The sequence below is a fragment of the Balearica regulorum genome, chromosome 6 (genome assembly GCF_011004875.1).
Source record: "Balearica regulorum gibbericeps isolate bBalReg1 chromosome 6, bBalReg1.pri, whole genome shotgun sequence".
In the NCBI taxonomy this organism is placed as follows: domain Eukaryota; kingdom Metazoa; phylum Chordata; class Aves; order Gruiformes; family Gruidae; genus Balearica; species Balearica regulorum.
The window spans coordinates 31292917-31309656 of record NC_046189.1 but is presented as its reverse complement, the minus strand read 5'-3'; the positions used below and the strand labels follow the sequence as shown (position 1 = coordinate 31309656).

General features: G+C 38.1%; 1 protein-coding gene across 5 annotated transcripts in view; it reads left to right on the top strand.

Annotated features, from left to right (window-relative positions):
• Nucleotides 1-16740, top strand: part of MYLK (myosin light chain kinase) — a 211969-nt gene that overhangs the window by 145152 nt on the left and 50077 nt on the right. For all 5 annotated transcript variants that reach the window (XM_075757074.1, XM_075757075.1, XM_010312779.2 and 2 more), the window contains 3 exons: nt 1443-1559; nt 4543-4629; nt 16367-16417. In XM_075757074.1, the coding sequence (XP_075613189.1) occupies nt 1443-1559; nt 4543-4629; nt 16367-16417 (255 nt within the window). The remainder of the gene's footprint in view (nt 1-1442; nt 1560-4542; nt 4630-16366; nt 16418-16740) is intronic.

Genomic DNA, 16740 nt, shown 5'->3' with positions numbered 1-16740 from the left:
TCAAAAGCATAATTGCCATGTCAGAACTGAAATCTGGTCTCCAAAGGGAGCCAGTAAACTCCCTAAGTTCTTCTGATAGAGGGGTGTTCTTTTCAAGGACCTTTCAAGGTCCTTTTCTAGGACCAGTGTCACCTGTGCCATCTCCCACATCACAAGGGATATATTTGATGGGGAGCCTGGGATCAGGCACTCCGGAAGGCAGAAAGCAGCCTTCAGTTAACATAGAGAGAAAGGTGGCAAATAGCAAGAGATGCTGGGAAATTTCCTTACGTCTCAGGATACAGGGGAAATGTCTAAAAACGATCATCTATCCAATCTTGCCATTAATTAGGAGAGACTATGAGAAAGGTAAATGGAGGAACGGGGGGAGGTATTGCTGCATCTGAAATAAGTGGAGGGCAGAGGCATCCTGGACAAGCTAACAGCAATGGGTGGAAGCCCACAATGTCTCAGGCTGTGTTTAGGGGAAAGGCCAGGCTTTCCAATGAGGAAGGAGAAAGCAAGCCCACACTTCACCCTCACTCTGGAAGGGGAAAGTCTGGAGTGTTTTCATTCGAGTTCTCCCTGGGGAGCAAAGTACTTCATTCATCCAAGCAATGCAAGTGAATGTAAAGGATTAGGTAAACCACAGTTCTCCTTCCTCATCCCCCAACCACTGGAAACAGCTTCTGGTTTGGTTCACAAAGTTGTATTTTTTAAGAGGAAATGTAGTTCCCTTGGGTGATACCAAGCTTCCCTTGGTAACTACAGAGCTTATGTCGCATCCTGTTTCTGCAATCTCAATGAAGTAAAATTTTGCTTTTTGTTTGAAAAGAAATGGATTTGTTGCAGCGACAAATTTGATTGCCACTGATATACTGGACTTTCTAATGGATGTTTTACACTTATTCTTTAAGTAATTCAAGCAAAAAGAAAATGTATCTCAGTGATATTTTTAAAACTTGGGCACTAAGCTGAAGTTCTGCTTTCACATATGGGTGCTCATGGGAGTGCTAGAGATCCAGCTGAATCACAATATTGCAGATGGCTACTTGACAGAAGCCCTTTTATTTACAGTCCTACACGACTAATACTTTTGGAAACAGATCATCTGAGTGAGGACTTCTTATCCCTGCTGTAAGACAAAGAACAGCAGCAGAGATTCTGTACTGGGTCTTCTCTACCAAATCCATTACCACTTTAGGACTACAGGGACAGCTTTGAGTGTCATAGGGGACACCAATAAGGTTCAATTTATTTATCAATGTATTCTTATTTTATTTAGCATTAGTAAGGTTCCAATTCTGATGTTGAATTTTTTAGGACAAAACATCTTTTTCTAGCAGTGAAGATCACCTGTAGTAAAGGATTGGATCGTTTGATGCATTCTGTTCCTTAATAGCACTAAGGTTTTTGTGAACTGCAACATAACATCCATTTGATCCCTCCTTCCTTTGTATTAGGGACGCTGTGTTCACTTACCATTGAGAAGGCCATGCCCGAAGATGGGGGTGAATACAAATGCATAGCTGAGAACGCAACAGGAAAAGCTGAATGTGCTTGCAAAGTGCTGGTAGAAGGTAAGTACTTTGCTGGATATGGGAAAACCCTTCCTTAGAACTTCCTCCTTCCCCCCTTTATTTCCCAATACCAGTCTTTATGAATCACATACACGAAAAAGAACTCTGCCCCCTTTCCTTCTGCACTTTTTGGTCAATATGTAATTCAATGTCTACTATAAAGCAGCATGAGCAGAGAGACAGTGTAGAGCCAAGGGCTCTGACTGTTTTGTGGAATGATCTATGTTCTCCTGCTGCCCACTGTATATCTACAAGGATTTTAGAGCAGAAGGTTGAACCTGTGAAGATTTGCTTCTGAGCTGTATACATTCTTTAAGAGCATGCGAGAATTTGGTGTGTGAGTCTGGGTACCAGTCTGCCTCAGTACTATGTATGGCACATTTCTCAGTGTAGAACTTTTCAATTCTTTGCATTCAGTGACATTTGGTCATGTGTTTTTTCTAGTGGAAGTGAGCAAAAATAAACAAATTAGCAGCTCAACCACCCTTGTATGCCATAGTCTTAGAACATGGATAATTTGCTGATTGAGATACACGCTTTCAGCCTCAGTCATGCTGATGACACTGCACTCTTGCCAAGTAGTCTTGGCCTTGGGCAAGTATTTTGTCATGAGGTTGAGAGCACAAACTTTTAAAACTGCCATGGACTTTAAGTTACTTAAGGGACTTTAAGTAACCAAATGTATTTCTTATCAGCTCACCTTCTGGTGAATGATCTGATACTCTCCATTGCGACTAAAAAGAACACAAAACTAAACAACAAGCCCAATAACATAGATCTTGGGTACTAAGCCTTCACAACTGTGTTACAGATGTGGTATTTGGGGCTGGAGGTCTAGAAAAGAAAATTATTATTTGTTTTCCTAATGTAGCATGACACAAGCTAAGAATATAGTCCTGTAACTCCATCAGTAAGGGTCAGTCTTCATGTAGCTGGAAAAGGAATTAATTATACATATAATGACTATTAATTATATTGGCTCCTGTAATGGCACTTTCTGTGATACTACGGTCACAATGTATTCTGGCTTAGATATTTGATAAGCTACTGTTTATACTGTTACTATATTTCTGTAATTTAAAGTAATAAATTTTACCAGCACTGAAGTTCAAAGAAGGCTATCAAGAAGAGGCTTTAAGCAAAATCTAGTAGCCTGTAACGCCTTAACTACCACAGATACAGAGTGTTAAAGGATCACATCATCAAGTGCTTAGCATACAGTAGTTCTCCAGAGCTGCCCTAGCATCTTTTAAACTTCTCAGTCATCTATGTGTTTTTTCCTTGAACTTTGTCTTCTGATCTCCTTTAAGTAGTTGCTTTTCTTCCTGAAGCCTCCTTTAGCATATTTCCCACTTCCAATTTCGTGCTGGGCAATGCATATTCTAGGAGGCTCGAGGTAGGCTTTGGCTTGCAAAATCTTGATCATGGTAGGCTGTCAGCTCATGACATATTCATTGCATGATGACATGAATGGCATTACCTGAGCTGTCTGGCTCACTCTGGCAGTGGCATCCATGGCATCAGGAGCTCACTGCTCATATAATGTTGGACACCAGAATGACCAGATTCCTTACCTTGATACTGGCTGCCTCATCTGTCTCTTCCATTCCCTACTGGCATGCTGCTTTGCACGGCTGAGAAAAGGTTTTTGAGGAATGGCACCACAGCAAACTACAGCTATTTAGGAGAGACGCCATTTGATATCCCATGTCTGTGACTGGCAGAGGGGATGACTGTTATTTTTAAATTAGAATTGTGATCTAAAACAACAATTAAAATTGCTCCCTTCTACTCAGTTTGCTGTCAGCATCCCAGATGCTGATTTTTAGGCTCAACAAGTAACCATAAATATCATTATACTCCTTTTGGCCTCATGGACTCAAATCAGGTTGGAGGAATGTTTGATTTCAGTTGTCAAATTAGCTCAGAGACAAATCTGTAGAATCTGAGTGTCTGAACTCAGATCTAGCACAGCCTTCTGCTCTGAATTGTTTCCTGTCTTCCCCTGTTAACTTTTTAGGAAACAGAGAGATGAACTTTCACGCTCTGGCATGTAGACGTAGGTGACTGAAATAGGCGGTTCTGTAACATTTCTGTTATCTTTTCTCTGGGAACTAAATTTCAAACAGCTATCTCATGCACAAATCCTCTGAAAGCTGAATATTTGAAAGCTATAAATTGATACAGCTATTTCTGAGATCATAATCCAGATTTGGGATCTTTCTTCCAAAAATAAATGTCAGGATCAAACAATCTAACAAGTGGAGCTTGTTAGGATTTGCATTATATGACATGCTCAACCTGGGATAACCTTGCAGAAAAAAGGTTGCACCATCTAGTTGTATGTGTCTATGTCATATGGAATATACATAGAAGACAGCTTGAATTGACTCCTAGCTCTCGGTGGAGCCTGCAGTGCTGAGTAGTTACTGGATATGAGCTGTGCAATCTTGAGAATAATGAAATCCATCAAACTCGAGTCCTGTGACATTTTTATTTAGGAATGAACCAATGTGTAATAATATCTTCTTGGAAAGATTTAAACATACAGAGAAAATGCTACTTTACAAAATGTGTTCATCTATATAGATCAGATAGACAATGAATAGAAGAATGACATGGCAAGAGATTCTTTTGGATGAAATGGTGCTTCACATATGCCTTTGTTTCCTTCTTCCATGCACTGCCTAAAGCAGCTTTGTGCACATTATACTTAGTTCTATTCAGTTAAAATAGACCTATCGGCTTAAAAGGTGCCTCTTGTGTAGTTGCTTTTGTAGAGGTCTTCTCCTCTGCTCCCTCTTCCTTTTAGAATGTGACATTCTCCAGCAAGTCTGTGCAGAAAATTGGTCTTAAAAACCAAAAGGACAGCTATTTCCTCTAACTTTGCAGAAAGATCGAAAACAAACTGATGTTAATAGGCAGCTTTTTCATTATTGATTTTTACATAGGATTTGTATTTTATTATTTGTTTTGATTGCAGATGCCTCAGCCACAAAGACCTCAAAGCCTACTGAGAAGAAGACCAAGAAGCCTAAGACCACACTTCCCCCTGTGCTGCCAACAGAGAGTAAGTGACAGTGATTTTGATCACTTCCTTTTCAGTGGAAACAAATGAGTGTTCTGGGATTCTGTGGTCATTCCCTTCTGTTTGCAGGCATAGTTTCAGAAGCTTGTGCTGTTTCTTTAACCCTTGCACATAAGTAAGTCATGTGAAATGAATTTTTGCCTTGTGGGATTAGCAGTAAGTGCTGAAACTGTGACTTGAGACCTAGCCCTCTCTATTTTCAGTTTTCCATAATGGTGCAATAAACTTATGACACAGATTTATTTTTGGCTGCCTCCAAAGAGCACAGAAATTCTCGAGTAGTTTGCTTTAAGTCGTGTTGTGTCCTGTGTAGACAATATACTGTCTTACCATTGGTACGCAAGGCATCTTGACTGAAATGTCCTGTAGCATAATCTGTCCTTTTTCCACGACCATGGGGAGTGGTTTGGTGAATTTTACATTCCTTGTTTTAAGTTTAAATGCTTTACTTGCTTTTAGTGCTTCCTGAAATAACAAATCACCTATAAATTCCAATGTCTGCTACTCTGCATAAATGCATTTGATTAAGAGGGAACTTTAAATGGTAAAGGCAGAACAATAATATCAGTTTAGAAATTCCTAGTACCACTTCTACTTTTGAAATTAAATGTTCATGGGATACAAATATTTCTTAAATCAAACACTGGGCTTTGAAAGTTGTCTATCTAAGATGTCCACCGTGTGAGTTCCTAAAAAAGATGTAAAAGCACAGTTCTGATGGAAACATGAAATATTTTATCCAGCACTCTCTGTCTTAAAAAAAAAAAAAAAAAAAAGAAAGCAAGAAAGAAACTATAATCTGATTTTCCAGCATGGAACATTTTCAGCTGCTTTCAGCAGGACTCAGTGCAGTTTTGTACTGATTGATGATCACAGGTAATAATTTGGCTTATGGAATTGTTGACTTACATAGAGCTATGCCCTGTGCTACAGCTATTTCTGAGTTGCTGGCTGAACATTATAGCTTTCCCTCCAGCCAGCAACTTTGGGGGTGTAGGAAGGGTCACACCGACATGCTCCACCTCTGCACCTGAGCTTCAAATGCTGTAAGTAATAGCAATTAAGAACAATCATTTTGTTCTTGAACATCAATAGAAAAGAAAGTTTTTAAGTCACTTAAAGCTGTACAGGATCGTGTTTTGAATAGTGTTTGCTATGCACACAAACACATACATTTCCTCTGATCTTCCCAGCAGTGTTATCAATTGCAGTTTTACCAGGAGAAACTGTGAGTTGTGAACTGAGTCTAAATATGTGGATATATGACCTGGTCCACATCCTGCTGAAATCACAGCTTGTCTTACTGTTGATTTTAGTGGAAATTAGATATAGGTGGCAAAACAGAAACAAGCAATTCTGGCTTCAGAAATTATTGGGAAAAGAAGGTTGAAGTAATGGTGAATAGTTTTCTTAAGGTTGCTCCATGGCATATTGTACCAGTGTTCAAAGTTCTTGAACTTCTCATAAGCTCTTTTTTCAAAATACCTGTAAAACATCTTTCCTGTTGCACTGAAAACAGCAAGGTAACCAGAGAGAATGTTAGGAAGCTGGGCTGTGGAATAGCTTTTGGAAAACTTTGGAAAAATACATATTTAATTTTAAAAGGGTTTGGCTGCAGAGATTCAACAGGTGGTTTTTAACATCCCAGCCTCAGTGTCTGAGGACTGTGGGTATTTGTCTGCCTGAAATTACTGTTATATTTGTACGTTTGTCAGGGGCAAAATATACAGAACTGATCCAGTAGACTTCACAGTTTCAATATAAACTGAAATTCCTTTCAGATGTAGAGATTTTAAAGTTCCTTACCTGAAAGAGAACAGGCTTAAGTCAGATATTTGTGCATCTTATTGTTTTTCTCTTCAAAAGAAGGCTAATAAAGAATCACTAATCACTAAAGGTTAATAAGATGTCTCAGTCTAATAAGGAGATAAATTTTTACTCTGATCTCTTCTAGTCTTTGTTGCCACATCAACTCACCAACAGTCCTAATGGCAAGTAGATTGTAAGGAATAATACTGAGGAAATAGAGAACAAAAATTCCTAATAATCCTACTGAATAAATTCTGAATTTTGAATAGTGAATTCAGTCACAACAGTATATACTGTACTGGGGTACATAAGCTATATACTCTCTGTCATTTTTACAAATACTTCTCGGGGGAAAAAAAAAAATCCATATTTACCATTTTCTGTAAGAAACTGCAAGTCAAATTTCATGGTTAGCAGCTCTGTCAACCTTTGCTCCCTTCAGATAAATTATAAGTGATCCTTGTTTTTGCCCTAGTAGAAACCTTCAGGAAAGCAATTAACTTTTAGTTCCTGAAAGCAAAGATCAATAAATTCCTTTTTGTGAAAAAGAATGAATGTTGTCAGTAGGTTAATCTGTAGAATTTGTCTCTGTGAGAATAGTGTCTGACCCAGGTCATTTGACTGCTCATTCTGACAACGTTATTTTATTACTGGAAGCTGGGGTTTGTAAGCTACAGAAATCCAATAGTAAGTAAAAGTTTGGGCATCACTTCTTTTGAAATGCAATATATACTAGACTCTTGTTTAGAATAAGCAGTTATTCTCAGAAAAACATCTACAAAGGCAGCTTTGTAGCATTCAAGGTTTAACAGTATCTTTGAATGGATCCTTGCAGTGTTTACTTGCAGAAAGATTGCTCTCATGCTAGAAAATTAGGAAAATTATGATTTTTTTTTTTTGCTCACAATTAATATTCTGTCACCAGAATTTAGTAATAATTGACTCTGCAGAATGCAACTCTGTAATGACAAATAGAATAAATAATAATGTGTCTGAGAATAACAAACAGATCCAGCTTTGAATCTGAGTGAAATCAATCCTGAGGAAGAATGGAGGGAGAACACTGCTTTTTTTAAGGTTGAAATAGGTTCATTCTTCACTGACTGTACTGGCTTAGACTTCGTCACTTGTGTCTTTGCTAGGTGGACGTGAAATGCTACTGAGTTAGAATAATAAAGTGTTATGTTTCTTCTGCACAGATATAAAAGACTAGAAGAGGCAGTGGAAAATTGGAACCTTTCATTATTTATCGTACTGCATACTGCATGCTATGCCAGAACAATCAGTGGATAATATAAGGGTCTTCTAGTTTGACATAACCCTGCAGCAGAAGTACTAAGCTAAAAATTCTCACCACTTGAACATTTCTCTAGGGAGCTTTGAAAGTATCAGCTGTAAAGGGATTTGGGCAGCCAGTTCCCATTGAAATTAGAAGTTACTTCAAATTAGGCTTAAAGGGAATTCCTTATTTCAATTACCAAGGCCACCAAATCTTCAGTGCTTATTAAACAAATGGTTTTGGCCCCACAGGCTGTTGAAAAATCAAAGTGCTGCTTAGGTTTTTAAGAGTAAATAATGATTTGAAGGTTTATAAATCATTATTCTCTTTTTTCAAAAAATCTATTACTACTCCACACTTCCTAATATTTTGTCCTCCTTAATGTGTCTTAAACTGAGGACCAAACCAGCAGGAAATCATAGCTGGAGTAATTAGCCCAAGATCAGGCACATTCATTTGCAGGTCTAGAATAGAACTTTCTTGATCCTCAGTCTCATGATTAGTTTCCATGTGATATCCATACTATAGAGTTTTTTAAACTGACATCCCAAAAATTTACATAAAACATGAGTTTCCAAAAGGATTGTTTTACAAAGTTGGTTGGGTTTTGTTTGTTTTGGTGGTTTTTTCAAGATTTGCTGGGGGAAAAGGCATATTACAACACTTAGATGCTATCTCTTAAACTACACCAGGGCTGAGCCATGCAACATAACTTGACTATAGTAGGAAGAAACTCTATCCCAGTCATTGCTACTGAGAAAAGAATTGGCTTTAATGCTTTAGAAGATAACCCTCCTAAATCTAAGCATTGGATTAAGGTGTTTGGAAAGAAATGCCCGCTGTTTTTTGTAGGGCTAATTCACAGCACTACTTCCAGTAAATATTAAGAAATGGCAACTATCACCTGTCATAATCAGTGGTATGAAAACCTAACAGGATATCCTGGATCCCCTCATCTGAGTAATGCACTTGTTAAACCTGCTGTTCTCATATCCAAACCACATACATTGAAGGGCTGAGCCAGCACAGAGTTTGATTGCACAAATTTAAGTTCCTCTGCTCAGTTAAAAATAAAGTTACATCAAAGAAAAGAACTTCCTCTACACACCTTCAAGTAAAGGAGCCCAAAATACATTATTTAGCAGTATTTGGTATCTTGCCAATATAAATCTTTTATATCTGCTACTATATAAAATCTGTTTGATTTCATGTCAAACATTTTTGGTTAAGTAACGATGCATTCTCTTGCTGACAGTTGTTAATAAAATGTCGCCACTGACACTGTCCAGATGAAACCCTCTGAAAGGCTGCACTGTTATCTTCCCAGATCAGATTTCTCAACATTATTGGTACTTGAATGCAAGTCCAAGCAGTGGCATCTCTGGAACAGTGTGTCATAAAAGTAAATATGTCAGACAGGACTCCTTATCATGTTATATATGCTTTTTCATACTGGGGGAGATTCTAAGTATTTTAATTACCGTGGAAAAATTACGAGTCAGTGGCCAAGTGATTAGCACGCAGTTCTGTTATTTGCTCTTCAATAAACAATCTTGTCTGAGAATGCAAGTCCGCAAGCACCATTTTAAGAAAATGTCATTAAAAAATTAAACTTGATGTGTCCGGTTTAGATGATATATAACTAAATCAGTAAACACTTCAAGTTTTTTGTTGATTTCCATTCTATCAATATAATATGAAAACATGTCAGATTGCTTTGTCCTCAGCATAAACCTTGCCACTTTCTAAGGGAAGAACTCAGCTACTAAGGAAGTAACTAATCAGGTCAGAGATGTTTTTAATTGCAGAAATAAGAGCACTGTGTAGCAGCTGGGATCTGGTGACTGTGCTGTTGCTGTCCTCTTTGGTCCCTGGGATAGTCTGAGATGCTTTTAAGGGTCAATGAGGCTGTTCAAACCAGTTCTCTCAGTCCTGTTCATTTCCCAGAAGGTCCATGCTGCCTGTTGCAAGAAGAACCAAGCCATTTTCTGCACAGTGAGTGCAAGGCATCTACTTAGTGTGTTGGAACAATATGAGTTACATTGCCAGGGAAGCTTCTGACCAAACTTTTTTAAAGAAAAAAAAAAAATCCCATCTTTTTCTAAGAGAAGCTGAAACTTCCTCTTTTCGTATAGGTAAATAAAATTGTCATGACCTGTTTTTAAGACCTAGATATGATTGCTCTGAAACTCTAAATAATGAAAGGTGCTGACTTCATTCCTCAGGACTGGGGTCCAAGGGTGAATAACTGTGGCACAAGGCGTAACAACCAAGTTAGGCTGAAGAAAGAAGGCAATGTGAGATTTAACTTGGTGGTTCTGAAGGTTGGTTGCTTCCAGAGCTGAAAATTCAGTTACTGTATGTATAAAGAGAGCAATGGCGAAACACTAATTCGTTCTGTAAATCACTTGTCCCTAATGCCCAGTTCAGCACTGTTTAGCTAATGCCGGGTATGCATTTTGAATCTCTGCCAAGTTACTTTACAGCTCAACCATACTGACATTTTCTGAGTTAATGTTGGCACAGAACAGCATTTTCCATGTGTTTTTCATACAGTCCATCCTACATAGCTGTATGTTGACAGAAGAAGACAGAAATGTTTATTGACTGTCTCATGCGGAGAAAAACGAGTACAGTTTTTGCAATGTGGCCTTGAACTGAAGAGGTGCCACGCATCATTAATTCCCAGTTAAGTCATTGACTAGAAATTAGAGATCTGAGGCATGTAATAGAAGCATTGACCAAAGTTTCTTCTCTATAAAACAGGGACCTAAATCCATTGGCTTAATTAATGTGCAAAAGCACCTAGCTTTTCCAACTGAAATTGTTGGGAGCTCCTGAATGTCCAAATAATCTGACAGTATTTTCCTACTTAATAGACAGGGTAGCAGTCTAGTAACGTAGGTTAGATTCCTGTTCCTACATACTTGGGCACTGCATTTTAGCATCTAATTGTAGATGTTCTCACAGGACATGAGAAATATGAAAATTAATTCTATATTTAAGAAACTAACATTGCTGGCTTGCTCCCACCAGAGCTTTTAGTGGAATTCACATGACCTGGGGGTTTTGTAAGCTCTATTTGATACTGGATGTCTTCTGCACTGCTTGGATTTTCTTTAATTGCAGAAATTGCTCAAGCACCATGCTACTAAACTGCTATGGAATTGTTTCTTCCTCCAGCTGAGCCGTTTTAAAATACTGAGTTATTTTCAGTGTGCTATGTTGCATTATTGAAGCTCTGAGCGTGCTAGTGTATGCTAGCTCTCTCTTGACTGGAATGCAAGAGTATTTCCTGGATTTTTATTTTTATTTTGAGAAGGAGGAGGCTGGATTTTTTTCAATTAGAGGACAATCTCTGTGTGATTTAGAAACTAAATATGAGATGTTGCAACAATATGACAGTTGTTTTTAATGAAAAAAAAAGCTATTAAAAACTATTAAAACACACACTCAACTGACTTGTATGGCATTTAGTTTTCTAATTTCTGCTTGTCATCAAATTTAAGCCAGAGTTGCTTTCTATTTTATTGTATTTAGATAATAAACAGTTATTTGGAAACAGTATGAGTTTGCTCTTTGAGAAGCAATGAAGCAGAGCTGTTTAAGCTTTCAAACCTTGATGAAGTTTTCAGGCCACTGGTGTTAGTGGATTGTCACTGTCATTTTGCTCTGTAGCAATTAGCATAGGTTCATGAATGTATGGATAAATTGATAAGTAATGATGTGGTATCTTTTTCTACAATTGTAGCCATCATCCTTCTCCTGTTTCAACTTGTCTATGCTAAGTAATACCAGTAATAAGTTTTTGTACCATAAAGGAAATCTGTGACAGAAGCAAGGACAGAACTGAATCATTCATTGCCTTGACCACAAGGCCAAGTGTTTTATTTTTTCTGTATATCTAGGTCTCAGTCACTCCATGCTTTCTAGCATAGCAGTGGGTAGTGAAGCTTTACAGACAACAGTCACCTTTGATTTAGACCCTGATATCTATCCCCAGAAGGGTCTGAAGGAGGTTACACCGTGATTCATTTGCATGTGGGAGAGAGACCTCATACTGTCACATCCCACACAACTGAAGTATTGAAGTGAGATGGGGAAGAAGGAGCAGAGATTTGAATCTAGGTTTTCCATCTCCTGTATAATATTCTTGTTACCATGATATCTGACATGTTACAGACATGACTTCTTTTTTCAGTTTCTCTTAAAGGAACCTCTGGGAAAAGCAATTTAGTTCCTCTCAGAAGATGAAATCTTGAAAAGTTTTGCACGAGAGGAAAATGTTTTCCAGTGTGACTATAGTATTAGAGTATGTCATTAGCCCTTCTCCTATCCCAAGCTAAAATTAAGCTGTTTCACAAGCAGACAGAAGCAGTGAAATGTCTTGTTCCTTATGTTAACGGAGTTAGCTATTTACTGTACTTGTTTACCAGGTGCTGAAATCCATCACTATAGAAAACATGCACATAATTTTAGGCACGTCCCTCAAGGAAGACAGTAGGAATTATGGACTGGTTGGAAATGCTATCTTGAGTACTGATTTTTTTTCAGACTGTAAGAGTTTTACTTCATGCTTTATGAAAGCAAGTTGTGCAGAGAGCCATTTCAGGGGAGGACTATGCCTATTTTTAGTAAAATTCCAAAAAAGGGAAACAAAAAAGAAAGACGAAGGCTTCTGAACATATCTGCTCTCACGAATTCAACATCGGGGCAAAGAACAGCACAATGAAATGTCCCACAGCTATCAGCCTGTATGGGGTCTTTCCCTTTTTTAGTTTATATCCCCTGCCCCAGACACAAGCTCTCTAAGAGGCAAACCTGCCTATAAAGTTATGTAAATACCAGCCTTGTAATGTTTACATTAAGTTGTTTCTAGAAGGCAGATTCATTTAAGGAGGGAATATTATGTCCTTTTTCTTCCAGACTGGTTTTCAGCTTCAGCCTGTTTCAATGTAAATATCAAAAGAGAGACAAACTGTCTTTTTTTTTTTTTTTCAAAAAGCAGCAGAGGCAGACTCGAACTAACATTTCCAAGAGGGTCAAATATTTTAATGAAAACAATCATTTGACCTTGTCAACTTTGGGTAATCTTATTGGATTTTTTTCACTAACTGTCTCCAGCCACTTTGGAAACAAAAATTGCATTTCAGAAAGATGCATGAGATGAGCTGGTATTCTTAAGGAAGATCTAAGAACAGCAGAGCATACGCCATTAGCCAAAGAAGTCAGCTTCACAGACCCAGAGACGCATCCTTGTATTTATCCCCTTCCACACTGCCCCTTCCTTTAATTTCTGCTCAGGGCTATTTGTGTCTGCAAAACAGGATATTCAGCCAGACCTTCCAGCAACCCTTCACAATCCACATAGTTTGATGAAGTCCAGTGACAGTCTGTATATCCTCAGTTAAGTGAATGTAATACCCTAGTGGGTAAAAGCTAAAAAATTATACAAAAATTTGTATGTACATATAAAAAGCAGGACCCTAACTGAATGAAGTGATGGGTTCATGTTCTTTGCTTTGCTGCTGTAGAAATCCTCATTGAGGTGAGAGCCTTTTAAACTGCCTTAAGCATAGCCCTTAGTCATTCCAGGGCTAGGAGGGACACCATGCATTTATTCCACTTACAGGATAAATGTAATACCTGGTATTTCATTATACATCCTAGCCTGCATAAAAACATTGTTCTTTAACAGTGGTGAATTGAATGTTGCTGACTGTAGTTGTGCATCAACAAATTATTTTATTGGGGTCCCTTCCGTGATGAACTGAGAGTGGCTGATAGTAGGCAGAGAAAAGTGAAAGGGGTATCTGCGTGTATAGATATCTGTTCTGTGCATGTGTTGTGCAAAGGCAGAGAATGACATTGTCAGCCAGGAGGAAAATAAAAATCTTGAGGTATTAAGAGTCAGAGTGAAACGAACATTTGGAGAGTGTGATGACTCCACCAGTACCTTGCTTGTTAACTAAGGTACTGCAACAAATATGCTATGTAGGCCAGAAGGTGGTAGCTGAGTGAAAATCATGCTGGATTAAGGAACTTGCTTTTCCTCCTATTTTTCTGCAGTGACATTTCTGAAAAATAGCAATAGTATCTGCAACCCAAGATGGCACTTGACAAATGGTGCTTTTTCCTCATCGTTGGTGCTCTTTGTTCATATCAGGCTTAATGCAGTGTGGAAGTAATCAGATTCATGTCATTGCTTTAGCTTGTATTAAAAGCCATTATAGTTCTGAGGAGATACCCAACAACTATTTCATTCTCAGTGTAGAGAAGAGCAGAGAATCCAATGTCAAATACAGCACACACACATGCACAAATATTTACATGTTTTTAAATCATATAACCGAGTTAGTTTTCATGGGATTATGCATCTAATGAATAATTAATGGTTTACTCCCATTAATAGAGATGTTTAACAGCAGATGATGGGCCAGATTCTACAGCCTTTCCAGCTGGCACCTGATCATACAAGTAGTTTCCTGATCATATAAGTAGTTTCATCCATGTAACTGTGACTACAGCCTGAAATAAATGAGCGTTTCAGCTCAGGGTGTGTCCATACAATGACAAAGAGAAAAGCTGCTTTGAAAACACCACTTGTTGCTCGTACAGCTTGGGCAGGAAAGAGGAGCTGAAAATATACTTGCTGTCACTTACTACAGGAGCCAGGGTGCCTGTCAGTCTGTTCGCGGCCCAAAAATGCTTTAATGAGCAGCAGTGCTCTTTGAAAGTCTCCATTTAAACAAGGTTAAGCCCACAGGGAAGATGTGGCAGGACAAATACCTAGCTCCTGCCCTGGTGGTCCAGTTATACTGGGATAAACACCTCACAAGTACTAGTCTAAACCTTTAACTAGTTCTGTCGAGCTGACAGTCATAGGGGAAAGGCTTCCTTGGGAGATATCCAACTATTCTTTTTTTCACTCAGCGTAAGTACTGCAAGAATATCCTATCTGTCCAGTATTGTGTTTCTGGTTCAAACAATATCAATAAAGACACAGTATATAAAAGCTAAGCATACTTTGAGAGAAAATTATGATGAAATTGAAGTATACAAAAAGAAGGCGGCAACAAATCCTACATTCAGTGCACAGTGAAATATTCCCCAGAATGAACTGAATAAACACTGGTGTGGACAGCTAAACTCTTACATATTTATTAAAGCATTTGGTCTTTTGACAACCTATAGCACATCAGTTACTATCTCCAGTGACTCTAAAACTTCAAATCAATCTTCACATTTGTCTGTTGCTTGAGCTATAATGTTAGACTTCCATGGTGAGTTCACAACTCATGTCTCTTTATTCATGGGGCATCAGGTGATGTGTTCCCTGGGTATCATGCACAGCTTGTAGTTTGCTGTAGCAAAAGGGGTTAAAATAAAAGACTCTCTTTATTGGTTTGGTGGATTTTTGAGGATTTTTTTTTTTGCTGCTCAATGTCTTGCTACTTTGAAAAACTTAAGTAAACAATGAACCAAAAAATTCAAACCTTTTGAGACTGTTATGGCTATCACGAGGCACCTATGTATATGCTGCCAGATATTCAGAAGCACTTAGCAGATACTGCCTCTGTTGGAGGCAATAACATCTTAAAAGCCAGCTTACTTCAATCAAGCTGCCTGCTTGAGCATAAGAAAATAAGAAATGTCCTTTCACAGCAGAGGCCATCCTCCAACAAGGATGCTTAGGATAGCAGATAAAAAGAGAGTGCTCCAAAAGGAATGAACCCCTCCACTTCTGGAATTCAGTGGTTTGAAGGCATCCAGACTATTACATTTAATGGTCACTACTAGACCTAACTCGTATGAATTTGTCCTTTTGAACCTGTTTATGATTTTGTCTTGCAAAACGTTACTTGTCTGTGAACTTAGCTTTTGCATGCTATATTTAAAAATACTTCTTTTGTTTCTTTTATGCCTGCTGCCTGGTAATTTAATTGGGTGGCCCCTAGTTCTTGTTTTGTGAAAAATATTTAATAGTCATTTTCTACCTAGCTGTCCTCTCTACTTTCTACTTACCATTCACAATTTGTAGAACATTGTCTATATGTGCCCAGGTATATTTATGTGCCCAGGTTTGAAATTCTGTTTTGACCCTTTCTTTTATGAATATAGTAGAAAGTTGTCCCCGCCTAGGGAAGAGGATGAGGCAGAGGGGCGATACTAGTGTTTACTGCCTGTATATCGCTGATTATTTGCTAGCTCACAAGTGATGTAAGAAGTAGTATGTGATGTTAACTACACTAGTTTTAACTGACCTCATTCAGCACTGAATATGCTGGAAATCTGAGCAGAAATTCAGTATGAGGATGGATCTTGGTCCAGTGTTTTCAACCCAGTTAAACTGCTATAAGGAAGGGAGCATGATAAGGCATTGGAGATGTGTAGCAGATCGCTTTGATTCATTTAAAAATTCCAGCTTCAACTGTGAATATTCTGAGGATCATTCAGGATAATCAAAGTGGTTTTAAAAAGTATGTTTAATTCTTGAGTTTAATATGCTGAAAGAACATATTAGATTTTCAACTGCCCACAAACCATCACTATGGATGTAAGCTTTGCATTTAAGCTGGCACCTTCCAAAGCTCACCTTTGAATTAACTTCTTTTTTTTCTTTTTAACTAGGTGAAGCAACAGTGAAGAAGAAACCAGCTCCGAAGACTCCTCCAAAAGCAGGTAATTTGTTTCATGTGTCATTCTGTATGAATAAATAATAAACCAATACAGTTTTAAAGAACAGACACCACATTTCTAAGTATAGCTGTTTGCCTACTAAATTTGTTTGCATGTGGTGAGTATGAAGTTCTATGAGGAGAAAACTGGAAAGCAAAGTCCATTTTTCAAACTCATTCATAAGGTTACATTGCATGTATATGACTTAATTGCATATGACTTAATTGTGAGCATGCAAAAAAGTTACTATCGAATAAACTATAGCAAAATCCTACCAAATGTCAGTAGTGTTGTAACCACACACCTTAGCCATCAGTGGAAGAGAT